Raw genomic sequence first — 27,569 nt, 5'->3', positions numbered from 1 at the left:
TGGCTTTTATGCTGATCAGGTTATTTATCTTTTCTGCAAGAACAGAGTAATAAGAAACATTGACATTACTCGTTATAAAGGACAATGTATTTTCTGTTTATGTTACTGAACAACTGTAACATTTTCTCGAAATCTCATTTGGAAGTAAAGAAACTTAAAAAAAAACATGGCTAAGGAGTAAACGATGAGACATGAGCTGTACCTAAAACTATTTACAAACAAAAGATTTATGGCACAGATAAAAGCCATGAAAGATATAATACAAATTCAACAACAAGGTAGCGTTAAATTGACAAAACCGTCTCTATGTTACTTCATTAAAATAAGTGGACCGCCAATTAGCCTATTTGAATGAGTTCACGGTTTTTTGGTATGTTAACCTGCTGTTGCTCCACAATGCTTGCGTCACCACTGTGCAACTACAGACAGGACTAACTGGGTACGCTCAAGTTTTACTCTCCTCTCCAGTGCACGTCTACTGTAAAATACATGAACTCACTCAAGCTGCAGGAAAGTAATATCCTTTCTTCACTTTAACAGATTGTTCTCATGTTAATCTTCTGCTCATCTCTGGCATTCATAATGTGTGGAACATTTCCAGCAACAGGTTTTGTGTCTGAACCAAGCAAAAAGATGTGAATTCCACTTACATCCATTATTCCAAAGACCATGACACTGAATTCCTTTAAAACTTTCATACAACTATGAAAGGCAGCTCTTGATTTGTGACGACTAGGTTCTGGTCTCAATCACACACCAGACATCTGGATCTCATCTCCCCACTTCTCCCCTATGCAATCAGAAACACTGGAACTAAGCTCTCCGCATGAGCAAATGTGGGTGCAACATGTCCACTGATTGCAGAAAATATCTCTGACCCACAGGATGTAGATCCCGCGATCCCAAAAGGTCCAAATTATTTTGGAGCGCCAAAGAGTTCACTGATCTCTGGAAGCTCTCTTTGTACAATTCTTACTAGTTTTAAATTCTGGACAATGTTTGGTGGGACACAGTCAAACAAACTCAAGTCTGTGCCTGGTTTACAGTGGTAAAATTTAAAACAGTCAAAAAATTCTATTCAATTTTATTTCTATAGCCCATTATTACAACAATAGTCATCTCAATGGGCTTCATACTGGTAATTGTAAACGAACAGTTGCAACAAAAAACAATGTGGTGTTATCCATCACTATTATGCAGAAGAGGTAAAGTCATTGCTAATCTATCCACACTTTGGCAAACTGATCCATAGCCACCTCACTTATCACTACTAGTTACCTCTTTGCTACACTTTAATTACCTTCTTTCTGTAAACTTTTAGAAGGCCTGCTGGTTGCTTTCCATCATCACACACATTGTTTTACTGAATGCCGGCTGCCCACCAAAGGCCTAAGGGCTCATGGACAAATGAAGAAAAGGTGAAAGTTAGCTGAAATGTTTGGCCCTGTTCAGGGGCACCTAGAAGCAATACTAGACAATCAAATGGTCTCATTAACCGCCACTCATCCATTTCTCTTTGTTTGATGCTGATCTAAATATGCTGCATGGAAGGGTTAAAATGGCTAAAGCGACTCTTAGTGAACTCCTCCAGCTGCTGCCAGACATAATTACCCATACAAAGAGGTTGCTGCGCCATGACAGGTGTGGCTGATGCCATATCTCTTCGTTTCCCACAAAGACACGAAGGTTTCGAAGTGTTAGATTACATACCTCGATATGCCTTCATTAAAAACAGATACTTGTTTGCGTTTGGTTATAAATCCAGCAAAAATGTTCTTTTTATTGGTTTGGGATGTTGGGCAACAAACGGAGTACAAAAAAATCTTTTTTTTCCCCCTCAATGAAAAATTGTCTTGCATTTGTGGAATGTCAATCATTACTATAGTACATTTATCACAAGCATGAAATGATCATCACACAGCAGGGTTTTTTAGGCATTCCTTCTTGATGCCTAGCTACAAGACCATAACAGACACAAATAACAATTTCATTACATTAAGCCTCAGTGTAATTACAGCTTCCCTGCAATTCATCACTCACTAGTCACCTCAGAAAGAAATGCCTCAGGTTGGACTATCATTTTATTGCTTGCAAAGCTCTATGTCAGCACGTATTAATTATGAGAGTCTCAAATCCAACAAAATTAGAAGCAAAGTTTTACAACCCAGAGCATGTAAAAAGCACTGTCACAAAACGGGTAGTGTGATTTACAATGTCAGTAATCTGAACACCTGAATCAACGCAATGTAATAAAAACTTGCAGTCGTTACTATGGATAACACATAACTAAAGAAAAATTCGGTGGTTTCTGCAGTTATAGCAGAAGAACAAAATAATACATCCAACAATGTGTTCTTGGGTCACAGGAAAAATAGCTGGTATTTGCAGTTATTATGACTTACACCTGTTTTAAAAGGACTTTCTTTGTTTGTTTTTTTGTAGAACACAAAGTATCTTAATGGACAACTGTCACTGTAACATGCTCAAACAGCGCTACTCAGATTTTCATGGGAAAAGACTTGCATTACAGTCTAAAAATTGTTTAAAAAGAAAAGATGTCTATAAATGTTACACTGACTCTGCAATGAAATGGCTTCACAGTGAGGGCTGTTTCTTTTTGTTTTTTGCCACTCATAATAGTTGCAAAAAATGTAATTTACAACCTTTAGTTGACTTTTGCAGTTTGGTTCACTCTCAGGTGACGGCAGCTCATGCCTTTGCTGCAGTAAACATGCAAAGTTATGGACTGTTTTTCTAAGAGCACATAATGTGCAAAACACTAAGGTTGTGTCTGAATTCCAAAATCCAGAGCCTTGGAATTTTCCCAGAAGTCCCTTAGAAAAACAGTGTGCATCGATGTTCACTAGTTTAGCAAATACAAACCGCAATGCATACGGTTTGAATAATTTGTCATTTAGAAAAATATTTATGCAAATTTGTTTTATTAATCCCCCAACACCATGGATTCACAAAAAGTCTTCATTAAATATTCATATTTATTAGGCTTTTACTTTGGCAAATGGCTGCTGAGATGCTGTTCTTGATCAAGAAAAAAAGGTGTAGAGAGCATGGTATCTAAAGAGTATTATTGTGGGACTATCCTGGTCACTGAATAGTCCCACACAATATACCGGTAGTCCTTTATGTATAGGGAGTAGTGATGGAATTTGGACATAGTCCCAGTGTTCACAAAACCCAAGAAGCATTTTTTGATTGACCGACCTGACCAAACAACAACAATTAAACCCCACACTCATTTAAATAAAAACAATTTCATATTTGTTTATACCATAGTGAATTATAGGTCATAGATTAGTCTTCCATTTTGGAAGATAACAATCAGTGAGTTGACTTTGATTTTAACTTCATTTATTTACCCCCCCCCCCCCCCCCCAAAAAAAAACAACGACAAAGAAATTTTAAAAAAAATAAAAAAACAGTTTTAGAGGATTTCCAGAAAAATAAGATGGCTGATAAACTGAAAATACCATCAGAAATGTCAAAATCGTATGAAACCCTAAGAGCAGCAAAGCAGCAGTGATCTCTGAAAGTGAATAGTTAAAGCCTTAGACACAATCCTGAAAACATGATTTCAAAAATGTAGTTGGACAGATCAAACTAAAAACATGTGGCTTGGATTACTGAGAGACTCTTTCGAGGAGTTGCATAAATCTGGTATGTTGGGATTGAAATAAGCTATTGTAGGATTTTGAATTTTGAACTCTGTAAGAATTAAAATGGTACTGATTGTGATCTAACATATATTATACTAGAATGTAGTTGTAGTATAGTTCTATTCTACACATTATTATTTCTACTTCCACTTCCTGACTCTGAGCTAAAAAAATAAGATGTTAAAATCTTTGAGGCTGAAATACTGAGTGGCTTCCGTTGAAAACCACCTGACGACTAAAGAGTTGTTTAGCTTTAACTTTTCAACACCCCAAAAAAGAAATAAAACATAAAAAACGATTCGTGATACAAGACCAAAATTGTGAAGTGTGTCCTTTTTGTATGAATTTGTATTCTGTAACTCTCACAGAGCCCAAAAATGAAATCACTAAAACAGAGAGAAAACAACTATTTAGTTAATGAGATTAATGTAGAAAGTGTGAAGAATTTAAAATGGTATAAAAACATGCTGAAAATAACTACTACAATGGGGTTGGTGGTAAATGTTACAGTCTTTGACTGGTACCGCAAAAGAGTTAAAGCCCCAGTCCCACTGAAAACTCATTCCAATCAAAAAGCTGTGGGGGCATCTGAACAAACATCAAGTTCTGGGATTATTAGGGATTCGTCAGACAAAATGTTGGGGGGGCAAAGACATCCTCAAACATACAGAATTCACGAATACTGACAACCCCAACCCCCCACCCCCTCAGAAGAGGCCAGTTTCATCCATCATTTCTTCATCCGTATAATTATTATTCTCTGTGATCATCTTTCTCAGTGTATCAGGATATTTTCCGGTCACTTCTGAGTCAGCTGATGCCATTTCTCCATGCAGGGAGAACCAGCTGTTGCTCGCTGTTAAATATTATTTAGCGGCCGGCGGGGAAGCCAGGCTGGCGTGCTCTTCATCTCCTTTTTCGGACGCAAAAGTCTTATACAAGCGTCAGTTGTCTAAATCTTGTGATGAACAAGGGGAGTCATGTGACTGAAAAAAAATCTGCATATATGTGAAACGGCAAATTTGAAACACTGTATATATATTGTCTCTTTAAAAAAAAAATCAATAGATTTAGTTTAAGGAGAAACAACAAGGAAAGATATTAGAGAATATTTTAACATGAAGGTTTTGAAAATAATTTATAAACAGGCACAAGGGCAATAATGTTTGGATTTATTTAGAGAAATCGCAGATAAAACGAGTTAAAATTAGAAGGTAACTATCTAAGATCACTTGTAACTAACTATCTAGGAATAGCTATACAAAGATTTCAATATGGTATCTTCGTCTTTTTTCGGTCTGTCATTGATTGGGTAAAAATAACATTTTTGGGGTGTAAATATACGATATTCCCTATGCCTTATCCAATACTGCCCTTACGGGTGGATAACAGGCCGTGTACGGTCGAAAAACAGGCAAAACTGTACGAGGCACACAGGTGGTCAGCAAAAAATATTCAGATCGTAGACCGTTTTGAAAGCCTGTATGGGGTGAATGTTCATGCACTTCTTTTTGTACAGGCATGTGTGACAGGGGTGACAGGTCATAGTGAAAACCTGTAAGGGTAAGTAAGGGCAAGACATGCGAGCATCTACGACACTCCACGGACCCATACAACCCAAAAACCATTGTACTGATCATTCCCCTTATGTGTGCATGTGACTTAGGCATCATCTCTTTAGTCGGAGAATCACTAAATGATTAGGTTTATCACTATTACTCAAAAGGAGAAAGCACAAATTCTTACAGAAAGTGAGACATAGGCATTTCAAAAAAATTCACAGACATTTCTAAAATGTTTGTTTAAGAAAAAAAACTAAATTTTGAATAGAAATATTAATGCAAAGCTTCTTTATTGTTCTCCTGAGTTATGATTTCTAACAAGGCACTGGTTAAAGTTACTTACTCTCTCTCCCTCTCCGAGAGTCTGTCAGTAATGGTGTCCTTGATAGAGGAGCGTGAGCCTTTTTGGATCACTGGATACCGGAGAGGAATCTGTAGGAAGCACGAGATCATCAAGACCAGGTGTGCTGTGTAACCCAGGGCGACTGCAACACTCCCATCATCTTTCACTGCAGGACAGAGAGGAGTTATGTCAACAGTTTAATCAAACACATTTAAAACATCACATTTAATTTGTATAAACACATGGTGAAATTAAGGAGAAAAATGTATGATTTATGGTTCATGAAGACTTTAATTAGTCTCTCTCCAGAAACAACCACCTTGTGGTGATGGGGTCGCTTTGGGAGCTTGAGTGATCCCAAGAGCTACACATTCTGGGGACAAATGTTTCCGATGGGTCCAACTATGAAAGGCCAGTGACAAGCCAGTGACAAGCCAGTGACAAGCCAGACTAATGGAAACATTTGAAACAAGGGGTGTCAGACTACAGGCCTCGGGGGCTAGTGTCCTACATGTTTTCCAATCAACCTGCCATGGAAGCTCCGTAACTGAATAAACACACCTGATCCAGGTAATCAGCAGCAGATAAGATTTCAGAAAAACTGGCAACTCGAGGCCTGGAGTTTGACACCCCTGTTTTAAACAAAGTCACCAAAGTTCCTGAAACATCACCCTGGAGCCAGGCCCAATGTTGGGGTTTCCAGCCATAAACCTGGCTACAGGCTTTGTGTCATGAGACATCCCATTAACAAAACAGCCCAAAAAAATCATGAGATTGCCATCCTGTAGGTCTTGGAGCTCTGTAAAAAAAGACTCAAAAGACCATGTGATATGGATAGGAAAAATGGACTCCAAGCATTGAGACATGGAATGTCACCTCACTCAGTGAAAAGAGCCTGACCTTGTGCATGAAGGCTAGACAGTACAGACTGAAGATAGTTGGGCTTGCCTCCACACACAGTCCTGGCATTGTCCATGGTGGGAGGCAATTGACTAGTGTGTGTTTATAACACACCTCAGTCATGTTGAGCTTCAGTCGAGTGGACGAGAGGTTCATGTCTCTTCATCCATGTGTTGGGCGAGATCTCTTACTGTGGTCTCAGCTTATGGGGTAATACAATGGGCTCTAATAGGTGATTCTATTGCTCTACTTGGAGATTTCCATGTCCACATGAGCAATGACGAACAGCTCAAAGAGCGTGATCAAGAGATGTCTCACTGGTCTGAACCCGAGTCGTGCTTTCTTATTGGACTTCTGTGCCGGACACAGAACAGGTGGTCATTGATGCACTTTAGAGTTGTCATCTGACCTTCAGCAGGGGTTGACATAGCCCAGAAATTTGCACTGGCCCACAGGGCCAGTAGTTTTTGAAACTTACTGGCCCTGCCTGAAAGTTACTGGCCCGACACCGCGCATAGCGGGACCCGCCGCTCCGCAGGTGCTTGCAACTTTAGGGGGGTCTGTGGGCATGCCCCCCCCGGAAACTTTTAATATGGTACAATTTGGTGCAGTCTGGTGACATCTAGCACTTATTTCTACACTTTTCAATGACTGAAAATAGACCATATCAAACTTAAATCTGCTCTAGTCTGTTTCAGATGTTTTGAAGAGAGCACTGCAGTGTAGTAGGTAACACTAGTTCAGAAGTTTTCATGGTGCTTCTAACGGCAAATATCGCAATAAATCATAAACCTTAAATGTGTTAAAACAATCTAATGGCAGCTTGAACCATTTAACGAATCAAATAAATCCCTTAATGCATTTGACCAATCGGATGGACGCCTTCACATTGTTGACCAATCAGATGGAGCCCTATTATGTTAGATGTTTGTAACCTATGTCAACGTGGGTCATTTGGAGTATAATTTTTAAACTGGGAATGGTTATTTTGCTGTTTGTTTATATACCGCAAATTATATCGTTATCGCAATTTTAATCTCTGATATCGCATATCGCGAGTTTTCCTCATATTGTGCAGGTCTAACTGAGATCATTCAGCTAACTAGAAATACTTACTGCTTACAGCAGGGCTCCAGACTAACTTTTTTCACTAGGAGCACAGTGGCCCCTAACTGAAAATTTTAGGGGCACAACTAGAAAATTTAGGGGCGCATACCATAAATCAAAATTCTAACCAAATCTACTAATTTCCACTGTATTACTAATAAATACTTTAATAATAGATGCAGAAATTACAATGTGCTGTTTCAAATTCAGTGTCACATTTTAATCTGCACTTTTGAAGATGCAACAAGAAGGTAAACTGACAAAAGCATCGCTGTCATGACAGTACAAATAGTTAAGAAAACTGATGGAAATTTATCTTTGTGACACCAAATAGGTGCAGCCAAGATGCACAATAAGCGTGTTTGAGATCACCCAGGTGAACTCAACGCTGCGCAGATCACCTGGTATGTGACATATATTTTTGTTTTTGCTCCAACATTAACTGTCAATCATCACAAAAATTTCAGGAGAAAGGGGTGGGAGCAAGGGGCAAACCTACCCGGACACAGCTGGAAACTGAACTGACTGAAAGCTGCCCTACAGGCTACAAAACAATGCATTATGGGACATGTGTCCTGATGGTTTTTGTAGTGGAGGGATTAATCAAAATAATTTAAAATACCAATTCATTAAAAAAGGCTACATACATTACAAAACCTTAAATAATCATAAAATATATAATAACACAGATCATACTAAGGGGGAGAAGAATATTAAAACTAAACTGAATGTTAAGGACAACTCCATTTCCAGGCGAGGTGCTGGTTCATTTAAAAAACGTCTATCGTTGCATTTTCCCCAAGTATTTTCAGTGTGTCTACAACTAATGTTGTTTTTGCTCGAGCGTGTTTAAAGTTCAAGCCCCGTTAGCTGTCACGCATGTAGGTGTGGGACATTTATTCTCCTCAGCTGACCCGACTCCCGCGGGAGCGGTGTGCTGCCGTAACCCGTTTGATGCGCCGCCGTAACCGTAACCAAAACCTAAACCTTCCTCCGGGTCTGTGCGGCCCAGAGAAAAGTTCAGCACGGACTGCATGTATTTAGAAAATTACGAGCGAAAAGATACGTTCTAAAGGAAAGTAAGGAACTCCTTAATGTGGTCCGGGGAGGGCGCTGTCAGGTGTCCTGCTTTCAAACCCTGTCATTGTCACGCCCCCAAGAGTCATATACCCCACTCTGATTGGTTGGTCAGCTCTAGGCCCCTCCCCCTACACGCATTTTAGCCACTCACAGTGGCTTTCCCTATTCTTCTCACACGCAGTGGCCGCCTCACAGACAGGTATCACGCGAGTGTGTGCTCGCGTTTCATGAGTATGTGCGCGAGTGTGTGTGTCTGCCTGCGTGCGTGTGCGTTTGCGTCTCATTGATTATTTCATTGATCATTGACGTGCCCCTTCCACGTTTAATGTATAAAAAAATACGAAGGGTGGGGGAGGCAAATTTACTGGTCGCACATGTGCGAATGGATGTAAAATTCAGTCGCACACTCTCAAATTTTGGTCGCAAAATGCGACCAATTGCTCGCAGTCTGGAGCCCTGTTACAGTGTTGTAAAGAAAAACAAAATTAAGTAGTTTAACATTCTACTGCATTTGAGTCTGAGATTCAGGTATTTGGAGTTGCCTTTGATTCTTTGACATTCAGCTTAAAGCTTAGTGGATACAGTTTCATCTTCAATGCATTCATTAAATATCTTGCTGTCCATACTACTAATTATACCCATTACTCCATCCAACATATTCCTATCTATTCCTGCCATGTCTTCCACATCTCTGACATGCTTCAGTCTCTCTTCAGTGACGGTGTCGGATTTATAATCAAATGTAATCATAACCCACTGGCTTGTGCCTTCGTTGTTGCTGTTTAACATTGTTTTGTATTGAATTGTTACATTCAATAAAGTTTGAAAAAAAAAGTAGTGAGCGCGTGCCGCGTGGTGCTCGGCAGTGAAAGCCGAGCGCGCGCAGGCGGGAGAGAAGGAGAAGTGATCAAAGGTTTCCCATAGAAACCCTTGAAGTCTGAACACAGGACTAGCAGAAAAACTAAATTATGAAGACGAGGTAAATCTACACGTTTTCGCAAAATTTACTTTATTGAAAAAGGTGAAGAATATATAAACCGTTAGATATTTTAGTGGCCCGAGCGGACAAGTGAAAAGTAAAGTCTTGTGGTCCGCACTGCTCGAAAAACAGGACCGGGCCAGCGGACAAATGGCTATGTCGAGCCCTGTTCAGGTGTCTGACTTGGTTGAGGAGGGACGGAGCTTTTAAACTATCACGGCCTGGTGGTGAGTTTGAGTCAGTGGGGGCGGAAGAGGCATTGCATTGTTATGTGGGAGTCTGTTGGTAAAGTCTGGCTGAGCTCAGAGTCAGAGGGGCATTAAACTCCTACATCACAGAGAGTGTTCACAAGGTAGCAAGAGAGGCTGGAGACAATGAGTCTAAGTGGACCATGTTTTCCACAATCATTGTCAATGCAGCTTTTATAGCTGTGGATATAAGGTCTCTGGTTCCAGTCGATACAGCAATCCACAAACAGTATTGGGTAAATTACTTCCAAAAAGTAAGTGATTACGTTACTTGATTTCTGGTTTCTGGATCATAACACCAGAAAAGTTGGAAGAACAGGCTATAACTTCAAGACAAAAAACAAACAAACACAAAAGTATGCTACAAGGAGTTCTACTCAAAATATGGATTTCTCGCAACAGATTACCCAATTGCCTGGCTTATCTGGCAAATGGTTAGCCAAATGGTTGGTTTGGTGTGATTTTCACATACCCGTGTTTCGCCAGACTATTTTTAGCGCTTGAGTGATGAAACGTAACCGAAAAAATCCTGTCGCTTCTCAAACCAAGATTTTCAGAAGAAAAGATCATTCATTTAAGTGGGAGAACTTGCACATTGGTGGCTGACTAAATACTATTTGGCCCAAGTGTATGTTCAGCAGTTGATATTTTGATGTATTTATGTATTGCATTTCAGAGGAGAAAAATTCTACTCAAACTAAATGAGATGGATGCTCAAAACAACTTTTGAAGTCTAACGTGAAAACTGCTTAGTGTCAAACTCGGTTTCCAGAAAGGTCCACCGGCTTTGACATCAATCAGTGATGTAGCTCAGAATAATAAAAAGAAAGAAACAGTTTACCAGTTCATTTAGAGAAGCATCCTTCATTCATGTTAAGTGCCTAATTACCTTCAAGCTAAAATCCCCAAAGACATCCAACATGTGGGTAACAGTTTTCATTGTTCCTTAAACAAACATCTGCCTTAACAACATGAATCAGCGAGAAAAAGAAAAAAAAAACATCAGTCCACCATAAGTTTTCTCCACCATTGCTCTAGAACTTGAACAATGCATCGAGAGACATTTTAAATTACCTTGAAAGTCCTCAGAGTTTGGCAGTTTGACTCCACAGATGACATAATCTGACTGGTTGACCTGAGGATTAAGTTAGAAGTTTCAGATTAACAGATAATGAACAGCCATTAGAAACAGACTCAAACAAGATGAAAGTTCAAAAGAAAAGCAATTACAGTCTGGCAGAGATTTACAGGAGGGTAGGTCTATTACTGTTTGATTTGGGGGGAGATGTGTTCCAGAAATATGACCGCTTTGGTTGATCAGTAAAAGATGAATTTAAATGCACTAATTCAAGATCAGGCCTGACTTACCATTTCAATGGGGTAGATGTACGAGAGCTCAGAAAGGAGCTGACGACAGCGGAAGGTCAGCTGGGCGTTTGACTTGAGGAACTGCTCTCTGAAGAGATCAAACAAACAAACAAGTGTGACACAATGACAAATCCGGTGGCAGAACAAAACCAAGTTAAGGAAATAGGAAATAACCAGGCAAAAATGGAGCAAATATAAAGCAGGAAAGAAACTAAACAGACAAAGTGAAGGTAAAACATGAATAAATTAGAAAAACTCTTTTCTACTATTCATGGGGAAATACAAGTCCCAAAATGCAGTAAAACGAACTGAATGTTTGTTAATTAGCTTTTACATCATTCGCAGATACAACTTACATCTTTTTAATTGTGCAACATACAGTACAGCTTTCCAAATTATGCAGCAATTGGTTTTTGCTTTCAGGCAGTGTTTCAAGTCCCATTCCAATCATCAATTGATCTAATTCTATCTAATTGTCAAAGCCTTCCCAGTGGTCTTTTTGATTATAATCATGCCATTTTTTGCCAAAATCAAAATGACTGTCGTTTTCTAGGACAGTTTTTGCAGAGCTTCAGGGTTTCATTAGAAATTCACCTCTAACTTTTGGGCGGGACTGTTGGCGTGGAGAAACCCGACCCCTAATTCCCCTCACTCACACAGCGGGTCAAAAAAGTTTTTAGTCAGCCACCAATTGTGCAAGTTCTCCCACGTAAAAAGATGAGTGAGGCCTGTAGTTTTCATCATAGGTATACCTCAACTACGAGAGACAAAATGAGAAAAATATCCAGAGAATCATATTGTCTGATTTTTAAAGAATCCATTTGTAAATTATGGTGGAAAAGAAGTATTTGGTCAAAAACAAAAAAAGCAGATTTCTGGCTCTCACAGACATGTAACTTATTCTGTAAGAGGATCCTCTGTCCTCCACTGGTTACCTGTATTTATGGCACCTGTTTGAACTGGTTATCTATAGAAAAGACAACCGTCCACAACCTCAAACAGTCACACTCCAAACTCCACTATGACCAAGACCAAAGAGCTGTCTAAGGACACCAGAAACAAAGTTGTAGACCTGCACCAGGCTGGGAAGACTGAATCTGTAATATTTAAGCAGCTTGGTGTGAAGAAATCAACTGTAGGAGCAATTACTAGGAAATGGAAGACGTACAAGACCACTGATAATCTCCCTCCATCTGGGGCTCCCCACAAGATTTCATCCTGTGGGGTAAAAATTTTCACAAGAACGGTGAGTACAAATCCCAGAACCACAGGGGGACCTAGTGAATGACCTGCAGAGATCTGGGACCAAAGTAACAAAGGCTACCATCAGTAACACACTACGTTGAAGGGGACTCAAACCCTGCAGTCCCAGACGTGACCCCTGCTAAAGCCAGTACATGTGCAGGCCCATCTAAAGTTTGCTAGAGAGCATTTGGATGATCCAGAAGAGGATTGGGAGAATGTCCTATGGTCAGAAGAAACCAAAATGAAACTTTTTGCTAAGAACTCTACTCATCGTGTTTGGAGGTGAAAGAATGCTGAGTTGCATCTAATAACACCATACTACTACTGTAAAGCATGGGGGTGGAAACATCATGCTTTGGGGCTGTTTTTCAGCAAAGGGACCACGATGACAGATCTATTTAAAGGAAAGAATGAATGGGGCTATATATATGGTCAGAGTTTGAGTGAAAACCTCCTTCCATCAGCATTGAAGATGAAACATGGCTGGATCTTTTAGCATTAAAACCATCCCAGACAAACTGCCCGGGTAACAAAGGAGTGGCTTCATGAGAAGCATTTCAAGATCCTGGAGTGGCCTAGCCAGTCTCCAGATCTAAACCCCATAAAAAAATTCTTTGGAGGGAGTTGACAGCCCATGTTGATCAGCGACAGCTCCAAAACATCACTGCTCCAGAGGAGATCTGCATGGAGGAATGGGCCAAAATACCAGCAACAGCTTGTGAAAACATTGTGAAGACTTACAGAAAACGTTTGACTGCTGTCATTGCCAACAAAGGGAATATAACAAAGTATTGAGTTGACCAAATCCTTTTTTTCCATCATAATTTACAAATAAATTCTTTCAAATTCAGACAGTGATTTTCCGGATTTTTTTCTCATTTTGTCTCTCATAGTTGAGGTATACCTATGATGAAAATTACAGGTCTCTCATCCTTTTCAGAGGGATAACTTGCAAAATTGGTGGCTGACTTTTTTGCACAACTGTGAATGAGAGCTCTCAGTTTACACTCTCTTCCGATAGCTTACAGCCCCTCATACCCCCAATCTAACATTACCGGTAAAACAAAAGTGGTGAGCTGACTAGGGAGCTTGTGGCCCGCCTAGTGTATTTTCCAAATCAGAACTGTAAGCTTTTCAAACTTTTCATCTGCTCCTGATTCACAATTTGAATTAAATTTTAATTTTCTTCATTTATGTCCTCCATCATCAGAAAAATGCCACAAGAAAATGCTAAAAACACAATTTTAACAGAGTGGATCTTTCAAGACTGTCAAACAGTCTTCTAAACAGTTCTTCACAACAGTTTAATAACCTTTTTTCTAAGTATATTAAAAGCTGTCAAGAAAAAGCCCTGATTCAATTGAAAGTTCTGACCTTTCAATGGTCTAAAAGTGGTATACAGTGTTCTATCTTAAATTTGTTTTTGTGTAAGTTTGTTCCTCTCTAAAGCACATAATCTAAATTCAATGATGTTTGACTAAAACAAGAAATTGAAAACCACCATCATAGCTCTATCAATGTTATCGTAAACAGATTTGCTGAAAACAAAAAACAAAAAATTAAAAAAAAATCTCCAAACTATTGCCAGTTTAAGGTCATTTTAGATGTACGGGTTGGCTAAAACCTTTGAAAGATTAAACAGATTTGTAAATCTAATTTTACTTTGAAATCACATAAAGTAATTATGGGATCATTAACTCAAAGAAAAAATCTCATTTTGAGTCCAAGCTTTTGTTGTCTAAACCCAAAGGTTTAAGGCAGACGGTTTTCTAATGAGAAAACAATGTTCCTCCTTAGTCAGGATCCATCAGCTGTTTCTCATAAAGCTGTTTTTTTAATAAAAATGTGGCATCACACTGGTACTAGTCACAAAGTATTATTGCTCTTATTACGTTACAATTTTTGTTTTCACAAATTCATAAGATGCATTTAATTTTCAAATTAGACTGTTTCACAATAAATGTATGTTATCCTTCATTAATGTATTGTCATATTGCATCTTGTTGAAATGTATCTTTTATCCTAAAATAAAACAACCATTTAAAGGAGAGTGCATGACATCACGTTTAATACAATATTAGGTAAAAAAAGTTGGGATGGAATTATTTTGATTTTTTGTTGACATGTAAATTTTTTTTTATCATGTTGGCTGATCCCTGGTATCAATAGACAAATAAACCTTTGTTTTGATAAATAATCAAAAAACTCCACTAAGGAATTTACCATCAACAATCAAAATCAGTTCAGCTACAAACTGTAAAGTTCCCTTCAGTACAACAAAGTTTATGAAATTGAGAAAAAATTTAAAATTGAGACATCCAAGAAGTGTTTTTCTTGTACTTAAGCTTTAAATCCGGTCTAACATAATCATGTCCACTTTGGGTTCTTGGTAACTAACGACTGTTATCCAACACTGTTATTATCAAACATAGATGGACGTTGAAGCGGTTTTTCTGTGCAAACTAATAGGTTAGAGTTTTCCATTTAACAGTGCAATGCTCCTTGATAGATAAGGTTAGCACTTGGCAGGCGGATCTAACTGGTGAAACAGCTGGAACTGTAAGCAAATATCTGTGCAGCAGGTTTGTTTCCGGTGGAGAGTCAAAGATGAAAGGCATACCGTGCTTCGAGAGTGCATCTTTGTGGTGTAAACCAGAACACAATATTTCATTTCATGATGTGAGGTAAACCTAAAGGTACCAAATGGTGCGTTTCTTAACTTGTGCTATCCTATGGGGTCCAGATGACCCAATCCTTACAATGACATGTTATCCCTACCATGACACAGGTGGATAAAGGTGAAGAGGATTTCATGTAATCCATGGACACCAGTGAAGATCACATATATCTGAAGAAAAAAGGTTATGCGCATTGTCTCGTGGGGTCTAGATGACCCCACTCCCAATGTTTAAGTGCCTAGGATAGCACAAGGGTTACATAATATTAAGGACAGTTTCCTAAAGAAGCTGTTCCCAATTGCGTTTAACTTAAAAATATCAACTCTATAGCCGAAACAAATGTATGTAGAGCTAGGGGACCCTACACATGCCTGAAGTTTATTGATTTTATTATATATTTACAACCGTAGCTACAATGACAGCCTTCATCTACACATTTCTCCCTAAAATATTGAATAAGTTGTTTTACTAGACATCTTTCTGAAAAAGACCTATTGGAGTAGTATGAAAGTTTTCCATTATAAGCCAATATTGTTGAGTTGGTAACAAATGTGTAGGAGAGAAGACAGTAATAGAGTGGCTAGAATGTTTTTTAAAAGCTGTTCTAACAAGTTTTAAAATAGGATAAGAACACTGTGGTTCATTTAAATAAGTTCACTTTCATGTACAGTGTGCGAGTGTGTGTGTGTCCATGCATGTCTGTGTAATAATCTGTCACCGTGTGCACATGAAAAGGGATTTCAGAAGAAAATGGTAATTGAATGTGATCCATCCTCTCCAAAAAAGCGTTTCACTTTTCACTTAAATTTACCATTTGGCTTTGCATAAGGCTACAAATCTCCAACTTCTTCCATTTTGTCAGTGTGTTGCAGGGTTGCACAAGTGAAAGAGCAGATAGACTGGTGTGAGATAAACGTTTGATCTGGAATCAGTCTTGTGTCCAACAGACTTCAGCTTATATAACTGGTAGCCCTATAACAACTGGCTCACGCAAACACTCTTCATACAACACAGAGCCTTGTCTCACAGCCGTCTGAAGGTGTGGAGATGCTTTTCTTTGGGCTTCCTTTATGCATATGTGGCTGATCTCAACACTGAAGAGGTGACATGAACTGTTTTACTTATACACATATATATAATACAAATCTTTTTGTCATCCACGTTATTATCAGACAGTTAGCAGAACTACCTTAAATAAGAAACCTGACAATGTGTAGTAAGAAAAATCTCATTATTTTAACTCAGTTTGTTCACACTCAAATTATTTATCAATCAGGTATCACTCCTGCAATTAGTTCTTTTTTCTCTCTCCATTTTTACTTTATTTTGCAGATTTACCAACAGATTCTTGATTTTGGACACACTGACATCTTTTGGCAGCGTTCTTTATTAAAACATCTGGAGATCTATCAAAAAACAGTCATAAACTGTTTTCTAAAAATATTTAAACTGTTCCAACGAGTGGCTAGATTTTTTATTAAGTTACAAAATGTATTTTTTCAATGATAATTCTGGTTGAACACAATTGTATTTCTCCAAGAAGTCTACTAAATTTAAAACACGCCGTAGAATTTAGTACCATTCAAACAGAATCCAGAGTTTGGCGTTGGCCAGTGGTATCCAACTCATAACCTGGATGACTCAAATGTGTTTAGATGTTTATTAAGGCTGAAAAATGCGTCGGGATGCGAAGTAAGCAAAGGTCAATGTGAGAGGAATAAAATTGATCCAAGTAAACCAATAAATTGAACCGCATACCTTTTGGCAGTGCACTCCTTCTGCATGCTGGTTAAAGAGTCTCTTTCCTCTTTAAGACTCTGTTGCTTCACTAAAAACTCTTCATCTGAAAGAGACAAAAAGAGAAAAAAACTTTAACCTTTTAGGTTGGTGCCCTTTTACCCCCCCCCCATCAGATCTTTGGTGTGGGTTTAGCGTATGATGGCTGGCTTTCAATGTAAATTGAAAGATTCAACAACATTTCGGGTAAGACTAACATTATTTTACTAAGACAAAAGTCAAAAGAACATATGTGCAGATAGAAGAACCTGTTATACTGTTAGAGTAAAGGGCAAAAAAAGATAAAGACTGCTTAGAACGGCACGGTGATGAGACAGCCAGAGGAAGTTGTGTAGCTGCACGACTGGCAAGCTCACTCTGTTCTGCACAAAACCACAAAGATTTATAAAAATAAATGGGATAAATTGAAGTTTCAGCTCTCAGAAGGTTTGGCCAAACATCCCATGTTTTGTGGTTTGATTGTTAACACAAAAATCAGTGGTGAGGTTTTTCCCTCAGACAGCTAACCTCACTGTCCAGAGAACGCTCAGAGCGTTTTGGTGTGGAGTCCACACTTCTCCACGGTCGAATGAGCTGCACAGACATAGAGGTTCCCACGGTGAAGGCCTTTTTGGATATGATACTCTTATTTTACTATAAAGGCCAGATTTGCCAAATCCATCCATGGATGTATGGTCACAAATAATATGGTCACCCCAGATGTAAGGAGTTTCCTACTATAATAATAACGATTAAAAACTGGGACCAAACTATTTTTGAGTTTCACTTTATTGAAATATGAAACCAAATGCTTTGCATTTCTGTGTACAGCAGACGTCAAGGAAACACCAGGTAAACAGAAACTGTCAAATTTGGCTTATTTGCTAACAAATTAGGTATGAAATCCACCCTTTGTCCAAGAGCCTGAAAGCAGCTGGCACAAACATGTGTGTCGAGCATATTCAATTATCACATAACTTAGGATCAGATGAGCCACAGAACCTGCTTGTTATCACATACTCTCATTCCCACCATGTGCCTCTTAAACTTATGAAAGTACGAAGAGAAAGTGTGATGGAGAAAAAAAAACAGAAACTCTGAAATATCTCCATCAGATTAGTGGCAAAGACAGATTGCATCAGACAGATATAAGACAGGCTATCCGCCTGCCATGAGTGATGATACAGGTACATATTTCAAAATAGACAGCATGAGCGTTTACTCCATTGCTCCTTTTATGTAATGCCCAGCTCAAGCCTATCTGCTCTTACCATCAATCTTCTCATTCTTTCATCCCACTAACCTGTTCCAGTTCATAAAGAGGATTGGTACAGGAAGGTACACCAGTGCACATTCATAAATACTAGAGTTTATCTTGATATTCTAAAACATAAAAATATATATTTTATTACCATTTTGTTTCAACTAACTGTGGACACAAATTAAATTCATGGTCTAAAACTCTAGGGGTTTATTCAGACAAACCAACCTTATTGGTAATGACCACAGAGAAACAACTTTAAGGGAACTGTAGTTTGGACAGGGTTATGCAAATATCTCCGAATTATGATTTCAGTATTCCACTGTGTGAAGGACTTTTCACAAGATGAAAATACTTGAAACGTTTGTCGAGGTTTCCAATAGTAGAGGTCCAAGTAAATGAATCAAGTTCAGTGCTCAGGGAAAAAAAACAGTCTTATAGACCTTCCAGGTTTTACATTCTTAAAGTTAAGGTTTATAAAAGTAGAAGTAAAAAATTAAAAAAAAATAGGAATAAGTTCCAATTGATAAAATCGAAAAACATTTAAATGTAGGAAAGTACTGAGATTACACACAACCAAATAATGACTTTGCTGCAATGACAGCTTGATAGCGCAGTATCATGTTCCTTACTAGCCTCCTGATGTTGTTCTGTGAAAATGCAATACACTCTTCCACAAGTGCTACATACAGTTCTGAACAATCATCCAGTCTCTGTTTAGACTGGTCCCAGAGATGGTCTACGGGGTTCAGGTCAGAGGTCATTGCTGGCCGAAACATATGAGGCACTTCCACCTTCTGAAGTCCCGCTGTGACAATTCTGGCACCTAGTGGTGGAGCTTTATCATCCATGAACAGAAAGTTGTGGGTTTACTGGTGGAATCGGATGATGATGAATTTTATAATGTCTCTGAGGTAAGAACGTGCAGCTTTGGACCATCCACAAAAGCTAAATTGGTTTTGTACTGTCTGGTGTTTCCTGCCCAGACTGTTGTTCCTCCTTCACCAAAGGCCAACCCTGGGAACCATGTTGATCTTGGCATATTGCTCACGTTGTCTTCTCTAGCAAAGCTGACTACTATCATTTCTGTGCAAAGGGACCCCACACTCATCGGTGAACTGAATGATAGAACATTGCTGCATTGTCCTTTGTCATGGTCTTGTACTCACTGCAAACGCCGTGTCTTGGTGTCAGTGGAGTCACCTTCAATGGTCGTCTGGCATTCAATTCAAAGCAGTGGAGTCGGTTGTGAATGGTTTATCTTTAAACCCTAGTACCCCTCACATCTGGTAAACAGGCCTGCAGCTGTGTGGCATTTGCTAAACCACGTCTGAGGTCACAGGTCTTTAGGTTCTGGTCATGGTTGTGGTCTGTCACTGGCTGGGCTCCACTCCTGGGTCTGTCTCAGTCTCTGTCAGTAGTTCTGTGTCTGGATGCAAGTCAGCTGATGACGCTTTGACACAAGTTCACCTGCAACATCTGACGGTCTACTACCAACATGAAGGCGCTATGACCAGGTGGTGCTGCACGTCCATTAAGCCACATCGTGTGTTCATGGCTGTTTGAAAGATGAATTTGGAATGACTTGCTGACAAAAATCAACCTTTTCCACTCACAGGATTTTGACATTGTTGCCACATTGTACAAGTTTTTCTTTTAGAATTTTTTTGGTTTTGGCACGGACAAGTAAGACACGCTGAACACAGAGAGACTATTATTTGGAAAACACTAAAAGGGGTGCATCTATCACCTCAATACAGTTGTCACCCTATGCTAAAAATATGTGAAGCAAACACTGTATACAACATACAGAGTTTTTCACAAAATCTTTAACTTATTGTGAGTAGTGCACAAAGTAGTTGAGTCCACTGCCATGCTGGAAAAATCTATATACCTGCAGTCCAGCACAGAGGTGGAGGCGTAACATATTTTAGAATTTATTGACTCGCCAACTTCAATTTAGGTGGAAAATATGACAAATGGAAATGTAAAAGTGAACTTTCCCATTCAATAAAATTAAAGTGAATAATGCTTGAAATGAGTAAAGGATTCTTTTTCAAACACTGTAAATGGAAAGTGTTACGCAGGTGTCTAAACGAATAAATAAGCTTATGAAAGTTTAATGGATGTTATGGCCTTGGTTTCTTTCGTTCAAGATATTTGCCCGAGAAAAATAGCACAAATACGCACTAGAAAATGGTCATGAAGATCTTGAAACAATAAGTCAAGGCGGCACTTTGCCTGGCAGGCTGCTCAGCAATATGACGCATTTTCATCATGATGTTTTTAATAGGATTTTTTTTTCTCTAAGGTGACAAATACCTTCACACACAATGCCTTCACAAAAATGTTTCCCCACCAGTGGAAAAACTCAACCGTTGACATTTATTGGTCAGGAGAAGTGGCTGTGCTGCAGAGAGTGCAAATACCAACTATTTAAACCATAATAAAAAATGTAGCACACAAACCTGATTTATATCATCAGCTGAAGGTCAATGGGGAAAAAGTGGACTGAATTTACGGAAAGGAAAAGCAATTCTCATTTAAAACTCATGATGGAAAGACCTAAAAAATACTGTACTCCTCAGTTTCATTAGTAGAGATGATGTGAAACACAGAAAATGCAAAGAATCCGTTAAAATGTTGCACCTCCACCATCACCAATTGAAATTCAGACAAGCCTATCTTACACTTCCTCTGCATTTTAAATGCTGATCTTGTAAATCAGCTGGTATTGAACAGCGACACTTTAACTTGTCATCAAGATGATTCAGACGGTTAATGCATTCTTGTGCTTATTGTACTAAAAGTGTCCAGGATGGTGAAAAGGAAGTGCACAACCATACGAAGCATAAAGACAGGACAGGCATCAGCATGTCTGCAGAGCCTTTCTAATTACAACTGAAGGAAAAAAAGTGGATACTTTTATCTCTTCCTCTCCTCAAATATGCACGCATGCATGCCCACAAAAGCAGAGCCTCTAGTCTGTTTGGGTTTTAAAGGCACTTTGTTTTGAAAGAAGCGAGCCGGCAGGAAGTAAAACACCGATAGGAGTTATTTGCCAACGGCCCCAATGAAAGTGTGAAAGGCAGGAGGACCTCACACCCGCCGACACATGGGATGCTGAGGAGCGTGAGGACTGGAGGTTAACAGTTGATACGGTGTTCCCTCTGGGGATAAACTCAAGCAGCTTATTTACATAAGCTATTAAACTGTCAATAACACTTGGAAAGATACCTGGCTCTAATAGAGAGAAATGTGTGAAAATGTTTAAATAAATCAAACATGTGCTTCTGATCTAATCAACAAACATACATTGATCAGTTTCCACATTAGAACCATCTGTTTAATATTGTCTATGACTTCTTTGTTGCCATAACAGCTCTGACCAGTTGAAGCAATAACTCAAACAGACCTTTCATGGTTCTTTGTAGTATCAGACACGAACACAGCAGCGTCTTTTAAAAACATTTCAAATGTAGGTTATGGCCTCGACAGAATGTAACTGTTTTTCAGGATGTCTCCTAGTGGTAAACAGGTTTAAGATTTGGGAAATTTTGAGTCAATACCTTTAGCTCTCAATCATTACTTAAAGCATTCCTGAATAAAGAGGCGTTGGGTTTCTGTAGAAATGCTGGCTAGAATGTACACCTACAGTTACCATGATGGTACGGATGCTCAGTGGGTCTGTCCATCGTCAGGACAATGATACAATATCAGAAAAAAATATGCTTTTATACATTTTCCTTTGTGCCACTTCAGTAAGGGGGAGAGAGAAATATTTTCAGGGAAAGATCTCTACATATCAACTGCTTACTATCCGCTCATTTGGCACTGGTGCAGGACATGTCTGTCTAATGTTTGGTTACATCCTACCACCAATTAGACTCTTTCATCGCTGGAACAGTTTTACTGAAAATCAGACACAGTTACCCTCAACTTCAATTAGAAAACATTCATTTTTCAACCATGGATGAACATTGTGTACTTGGCTGCAATCACACTTTTCTTTATACTTATATTTCACTGACAGGACTGATTACAATGAGGTAATCAATGCTGCTTACACTGACTGTTGATTGTTTAAAAGCTGTGGCTGATCAATGTACAAAGCACTGGTTCTATGCCATATTAGGATGCATGAATGATTTTTCTCCATCCAACTTGTATAACAAGCCCAAAAAATTAAACTGCATTTGATAAAGTCATGCCAGTCTGCAATGTGAAAGAGGAGGTAAAAAAAAACAAAAATGATGGTGCCAATCACAATTCATACAGGCAGGAAATCCACTGCTGTGTGAGGCATTATAAGCCTCTAAAGCCAAACGAATATTGTTTGCAACTGAAAGCTGTTTTTGCACGAAAACAGAATAATGTTCAAGCGCTGATTAGAAAAGTTAAACACAAAGCTGCAAATACAACACAGCTAGGGAATAAATGGCTTTAAAACCTCCAAAAGTTCTTTGTTCAAACATTTGTTAGCTGTGAGCTAATTTATCGGCCAGACATTTTATAACCAGAGTCCATTCGTCACGAAACCAGTGAGAGTTCTTGAAAGAAAAGTATTACTGCAACTTCTAGCAGTTTCAGGTTAAGTGGTGGGATGTCAGAGGTTTAATGAAGGCACAACTTTTGAAAGTCACATTCAACACAAACTGTGTTCAATGGGCTGTTCAACACAAACTTTTAACACAGAACTTCCTGTTGCAAACATAATTCTGGGTGATTAAATCCGGATATAAACAGTTTGCCAACTGTTTTCATATTGTGTTTAGAAACTGCCTTAAGAAAATGAAAATTTGGCAAAATAATGATAGAGAATGGTTTTTTTCTTGGGCCACAGTTTTTCCATTTCAAGTCATATCACAAATACCAATAAGACCAAAAGATTATCTGGAAAGGACCTTTTTTATTATTTGCACCTTTTATGCTTGTTTTGGAAATACCATCAGGGTAAAATTTTCCTTTTATAACTACAAAATTGTTTTTCTGCAAAAGGAAAAGACTGTAAAGATGTTCAAATATGGGTTCCAGCAACTAAACAGAGTTTTGATTTTCACACAACTTAAAAGTGTGGTTTTGATGTATTGATATTACCTTTTTTCTGCAGTTGTAGTCTGTCTTTCTGTCGAATGTCAATTTCTCTGGCGAGCGCCTTCCTCTGTCTCTGCAGCTCGCAGCGCAGCACCGCTATATGCAGCTGCATACACTCCCGCTCCTTCTTCTGCACCAAGAAAGTGAAGAAAAACAAATGCACATTTAGATCACCCGTAGACCTCAGTTTTGGTCTTGTAACACCAAGTTATATTTAAGACAACTAACTGTGGTGTTTACCGGCAACATTTGCCATTGTTGTCAGTCCTAGATTCAGAGTTTATTACTTTTCCAAAAGGAGCCTAAAAGTCCAAGTAGCTCTTTGATCAGCGAGCCCTTTTTTAACTGCCTAATGCCGTTTTGTTGGCATAAAACACATTTACAGAGAAAAGCTCAAACTAAAATCATATCATATGGCAAGGATGAAAGGGATCCAAGAATTGAAAACATCTCAATGAGGCCTGACATCTGTGCTGGTGATGAAGCTCTTCAGTTATGAGTCCCATTTGTGTTATTGGCTGGCTGTAGCTTTAGGTGGTGTGGAGCTCTATATTTTAACACTATGAATTTATAAGTATATCAGTACATCAGTTAAATGTGTCTAATAAAAAACTGTTGATATACCTAATATAATTGCTGAGATAAATAATGTCTACTAATGGTAACATCAGTTGAAGTTTTTGATAGGAGGTTATACAGCAAGCTCATAAAATAAGTATGTAAAGAAATGTCTAGACTTCCTTTTATTTCCTGTCGCTAAGAGGACATCAATAAGAAATAAAATGAACATTCCGAATTTAAGCAGTTGGAGGGCTCAGTTGGCTGCATGTAGGACGCAAAACCAGGGTTACTTTCCCAGGGGGCATGATGAGCTTCATCCAGTGTGGGTCCTTGGGCAAGACTCTTCACGCTGCAGATCCAAGTCTGGGTCCCCCCTTTGCTAGTCCCCAGCCCAGACAAAATACAGATGTGTCAGGAAGAGCATCCTGCATAAAAACTCTCTGCCCAACTGCCTGTGTGAATCGGCAAAAGCTGATTTGCTCTGGTGCCCCCTGACGGGATGTACTTCAAGGTGAACAAAAAGGAATTTTCTGGATTTTGGCAAATGGTTGCAATGATACAAAGGAGGCCTAAATACTTTCCATATCCATTATATGTGGAAACAGAGTCCTTACAGTGTAATATGTAGTGTTGAGGTCTAAACAACCTAAAACGTAGGCGCGGGGTAGTCTTTCCCTCTCACATGATTCAATACACATCTGGACACATGGTCCAAGAATCGACCAAAAAGACACTAAACTGTGTTGATACAGTCCAGTTCTTTTACCTAGATATTTATTATTCAGTTGGTGTTTAAAACTATAAATGGAGATGTCATTTAGGAGAGAATTTATTTTTTCTTACTGGCACTTTTTATTTTAAGCAACAAAAATAAAATGTCTAAAGAACATATCCGCTTCAAAGATTAAAACCTGCATTTTTGGTAAAGGAAAAATATGAAAAAAAAAAATCTGAAACAGAAAAACTAAAAATTGAATGAGCACCAATTGGAGGTTCCTGGTCTACGGATATCACACCTCCCACTGGCGGACGCAGAAAGGAGCATATCCCACAGTGAGATTTAAAAAAGATAGAGACTTTAATATACAGTCTATGCAACTGTGCAATTAGTCAGTCAGTTTAAGACTGAATATGGTCAACATGTCTTGGCCAGCCTAAAGCTGGGAGGTTCTGCTTCCTAAAGATGTTGAGTTTCAGCTCACAGCAGAACTTGAGGGTCTCTGCTGTGAGCGTGCTGGAACAGGGAGGGGAGAACACCAGAAAAGTCTCCAGAACTCCAGTTCAGACTAAAATGTAGCTCTCAAAACTCCTGTGACAGCTACAGCAGCCATTCTAATTGATCGTTCAGAAAGGTGAGAACAAAACAGTCCTCAAAAGTATGCGAAAGAAAGTCCCAAAAGATGTCGCTATTCTGTTTTTAAAACAAATGATACTGGGGAATCTGAAAAGCTATGTTTTTGCTGGACGTTTTTTCTTTTTTTAAACACAAACTTTAAATCACCTCATTATCCATGATGAAGAACTTGATTTAAACTTCAAAAAGTGAATTAATAAATACTTGGAGGACATTCAGGAAACAGGAGGGAAAAAATTGGTTTAAAATTGGAAATGTGGGACCTTGCTGGGCCGGTCGCCGGTCAGGGCTCATCATGAGAAAAATCATTCAATTCCCCTGACAATTGTTTAGAACAAATAAATGTGTCTACTTCTGCACCAAAAGCTTCAGTAAACTCTCAACACATTGTCCCTGACCGGCAAGGAATCAGAAACATGAGCCAACATCTTGTTTCCCCTTTGGATAAGCCTCTGTCAGGCTCTATGTCAATATCTGGCCATGAGGAAGGTTCTGGAGTGAGCCAACTGTGTAATTAGAAACAGACCAATGGCTTTATGAACAGATGGACATGGAAAGCAGCACATAAATGGCAATATGTGTGAAAGACAACAGAACAATAAAAACAAATCTTGGGCTGGAATGAGCACATCAGATAAAAGATATATGAGACAAAAATCAAGAGACTACTGACAAAAAATTGTTTGGGAGGACAAAAATGTTGATTTACATTGGAGATTGAGATGGATAGTGCAGACCTGGATCTGGTTATTCAACCTGTGAGCAGCCTGATAGCAGGGACTCTGGCATTTGACAAACAAACACACAGACTACCCTGGATCGAAAGAAACACAGGCAGGACTCATCTGGAAGATTTCTGAGGGTTTTTGCAGAAAGAAGAGATGAGAATCAGTTGACTGATATTGCCTCCATCCCTGTGAAGTGTAGCACCGTGATACTTGCATGTTAACCACTGCTGCCTTCTCAACCTTCTACGCTTTCACCGAGCTGCATAAGATGACAAGTGGGTCACAGGAATGTGCGTGTCGAAGAAAGACTGCGAGCCACCAGCGAGATCTGCCCGACTCCTCCGGAACATCAAACAGCAATGGGTCAGCTGAATAAATATGCAGCAGGCATGGGGGGAGCGTGTTATAACCCAACAGATTAATGACAGAGAGTGGGTGCAAGGGTGAAAAGGCCATGTGCTTGAGTTTTTGGCCTCCACTCTGCCCTCCTTTGATCCACACACACTATGAGGTGAACATTAGGATAGTACGGAGCACTCGAAAGGCGGAAACCCTTAGAAGAGTCACACAATGCTCCACTCAGAACTGCAGTAAAGCAGCAGGCAAGGATTAAGTGATTTATTAGCTGATTTGAGCCCTCAAACAGGGTTTCAAGGAATGTTTCACTGAAATATCAGAGACGGAGCTTTAAAAGGGATTCTTTGTAACTAAAAGAATGGTGCCTCGGTGGTTTTTTCGGGAAGTCTGGAGCTTGTGGAAGAGCTCTGATAGGTAGGGTGGAGATCTGTAGGGAAAAAGTGAAGTAAAAAAAACAAACAAACCACAAAGCATGTAAAATGTTTATAGAGAACTGAAAGGGAAAGCAACAGGTGCAACAGCTGCCAGGGCAGGAGCACCATGGAGGCACCAAAGGCCTTTAAAGATTTTACAACAGGACATGGTCACCTTTAAAGAGGGGAGAACTTGAGTGTCATCAAAAAAACGGCAACAATAAACTTATGTAAATCTATGACAAAACAGGAAATACATTTGAAAGAAAATGCACCTAAAGGACAAAAAAAAATGCATCAGGACTTTTATTGCAGTAAAAGATAAGAGATGTTATTGAAGCAAATATTCAGTGTAAGCAAAGTCTAACCTAGGATCAAAACTGGGTTTTTACAGCTGTGTGGCTGCCAATTCCAAAAATGCTAAAAATGCCATCCTGCTTTTGCTGTAAGACTTAGCTGAGGATATGAAAGGCGGTGGAAACACAAACAGGGGCTTTTGGTTAACACATTATCACTCTGACAGACAGATATTGCTCCGACTCCACTGCTCAGTCAAGCTATGAAAACATTGAATAGCTCCTGCTGGTTACAGTGATGTGGAGCAATGCTTTATGACTACATTTTAGGCTTCAGCAATAAAAGCCCCCAAAATCTCCCAAATTTTAGAAAATAAACTAATGATACCTATTAGTGGAGTATCAAAGAGAGTGGCTATTATTCATCAAAACTACTGCAGGTTTAATGTGTTAGAGCTCCCAAAAATCCTCCTACTTCAAAGCACAGACATACTTCTATGTTTAGCAAAAGACCAGCAATCATCTATTCACTTCTTTATACACCT

General features: G+C 39.0%; 1 protein-coding gene across 1 annotated transcript in view; it reads right to left on the bottom strand.

The window, feature by feature from the left end:
* The window catches only part of uvrag (UV radiation resistance associated), a 111,369-nt gene that overhangs the window by 61,272 nt on the left and 22,528 nt on the right, over positions 1-27,569 (bottom strand). Inside the window, exons 8-12 of the mRNA XM_011483812.3 lie at positions 23,319-23,445; positions 16,943-17,027; positions 11,262-11,349; positions 10,968-11,028; positions 5,580-5,745 (exon numbers count right to left, since the gene is read on the bottom strand). Coding sequence (XP_011482114.1) covers positions 5,580-5,745; positions 10,968-11,028; positions 11,262-11,349; positions 16,943-17,027; positions 23,319-23,445 — 527 coding nt within the window. The remainder of the gene's footprint in view (positions 1-5,579; positions 5,746-10,967; positions 11,029-11,261; positions 11,350-16,942; positions 17,028-23,318; positions 23,446-27,569) is intronic.

This window comes from Oryzias latipes, chromosome 14, assembly GCF_002234675.1.
Source record: "Oryzias latipes chromosome 14, ASM223467v1".
NCBI classification, from domain to species: Eukaryota; Metazoa; Chordata; class Actinopteri; order Beloniformes; family Adrianichthyidae; genus Oryzias; species Oryzias latipes.
The sequence above is the reverse complement of the archived record's forward strand: the minus strand, read 5'-3'. Positions and strand labels throughout refer to the sequence as shown.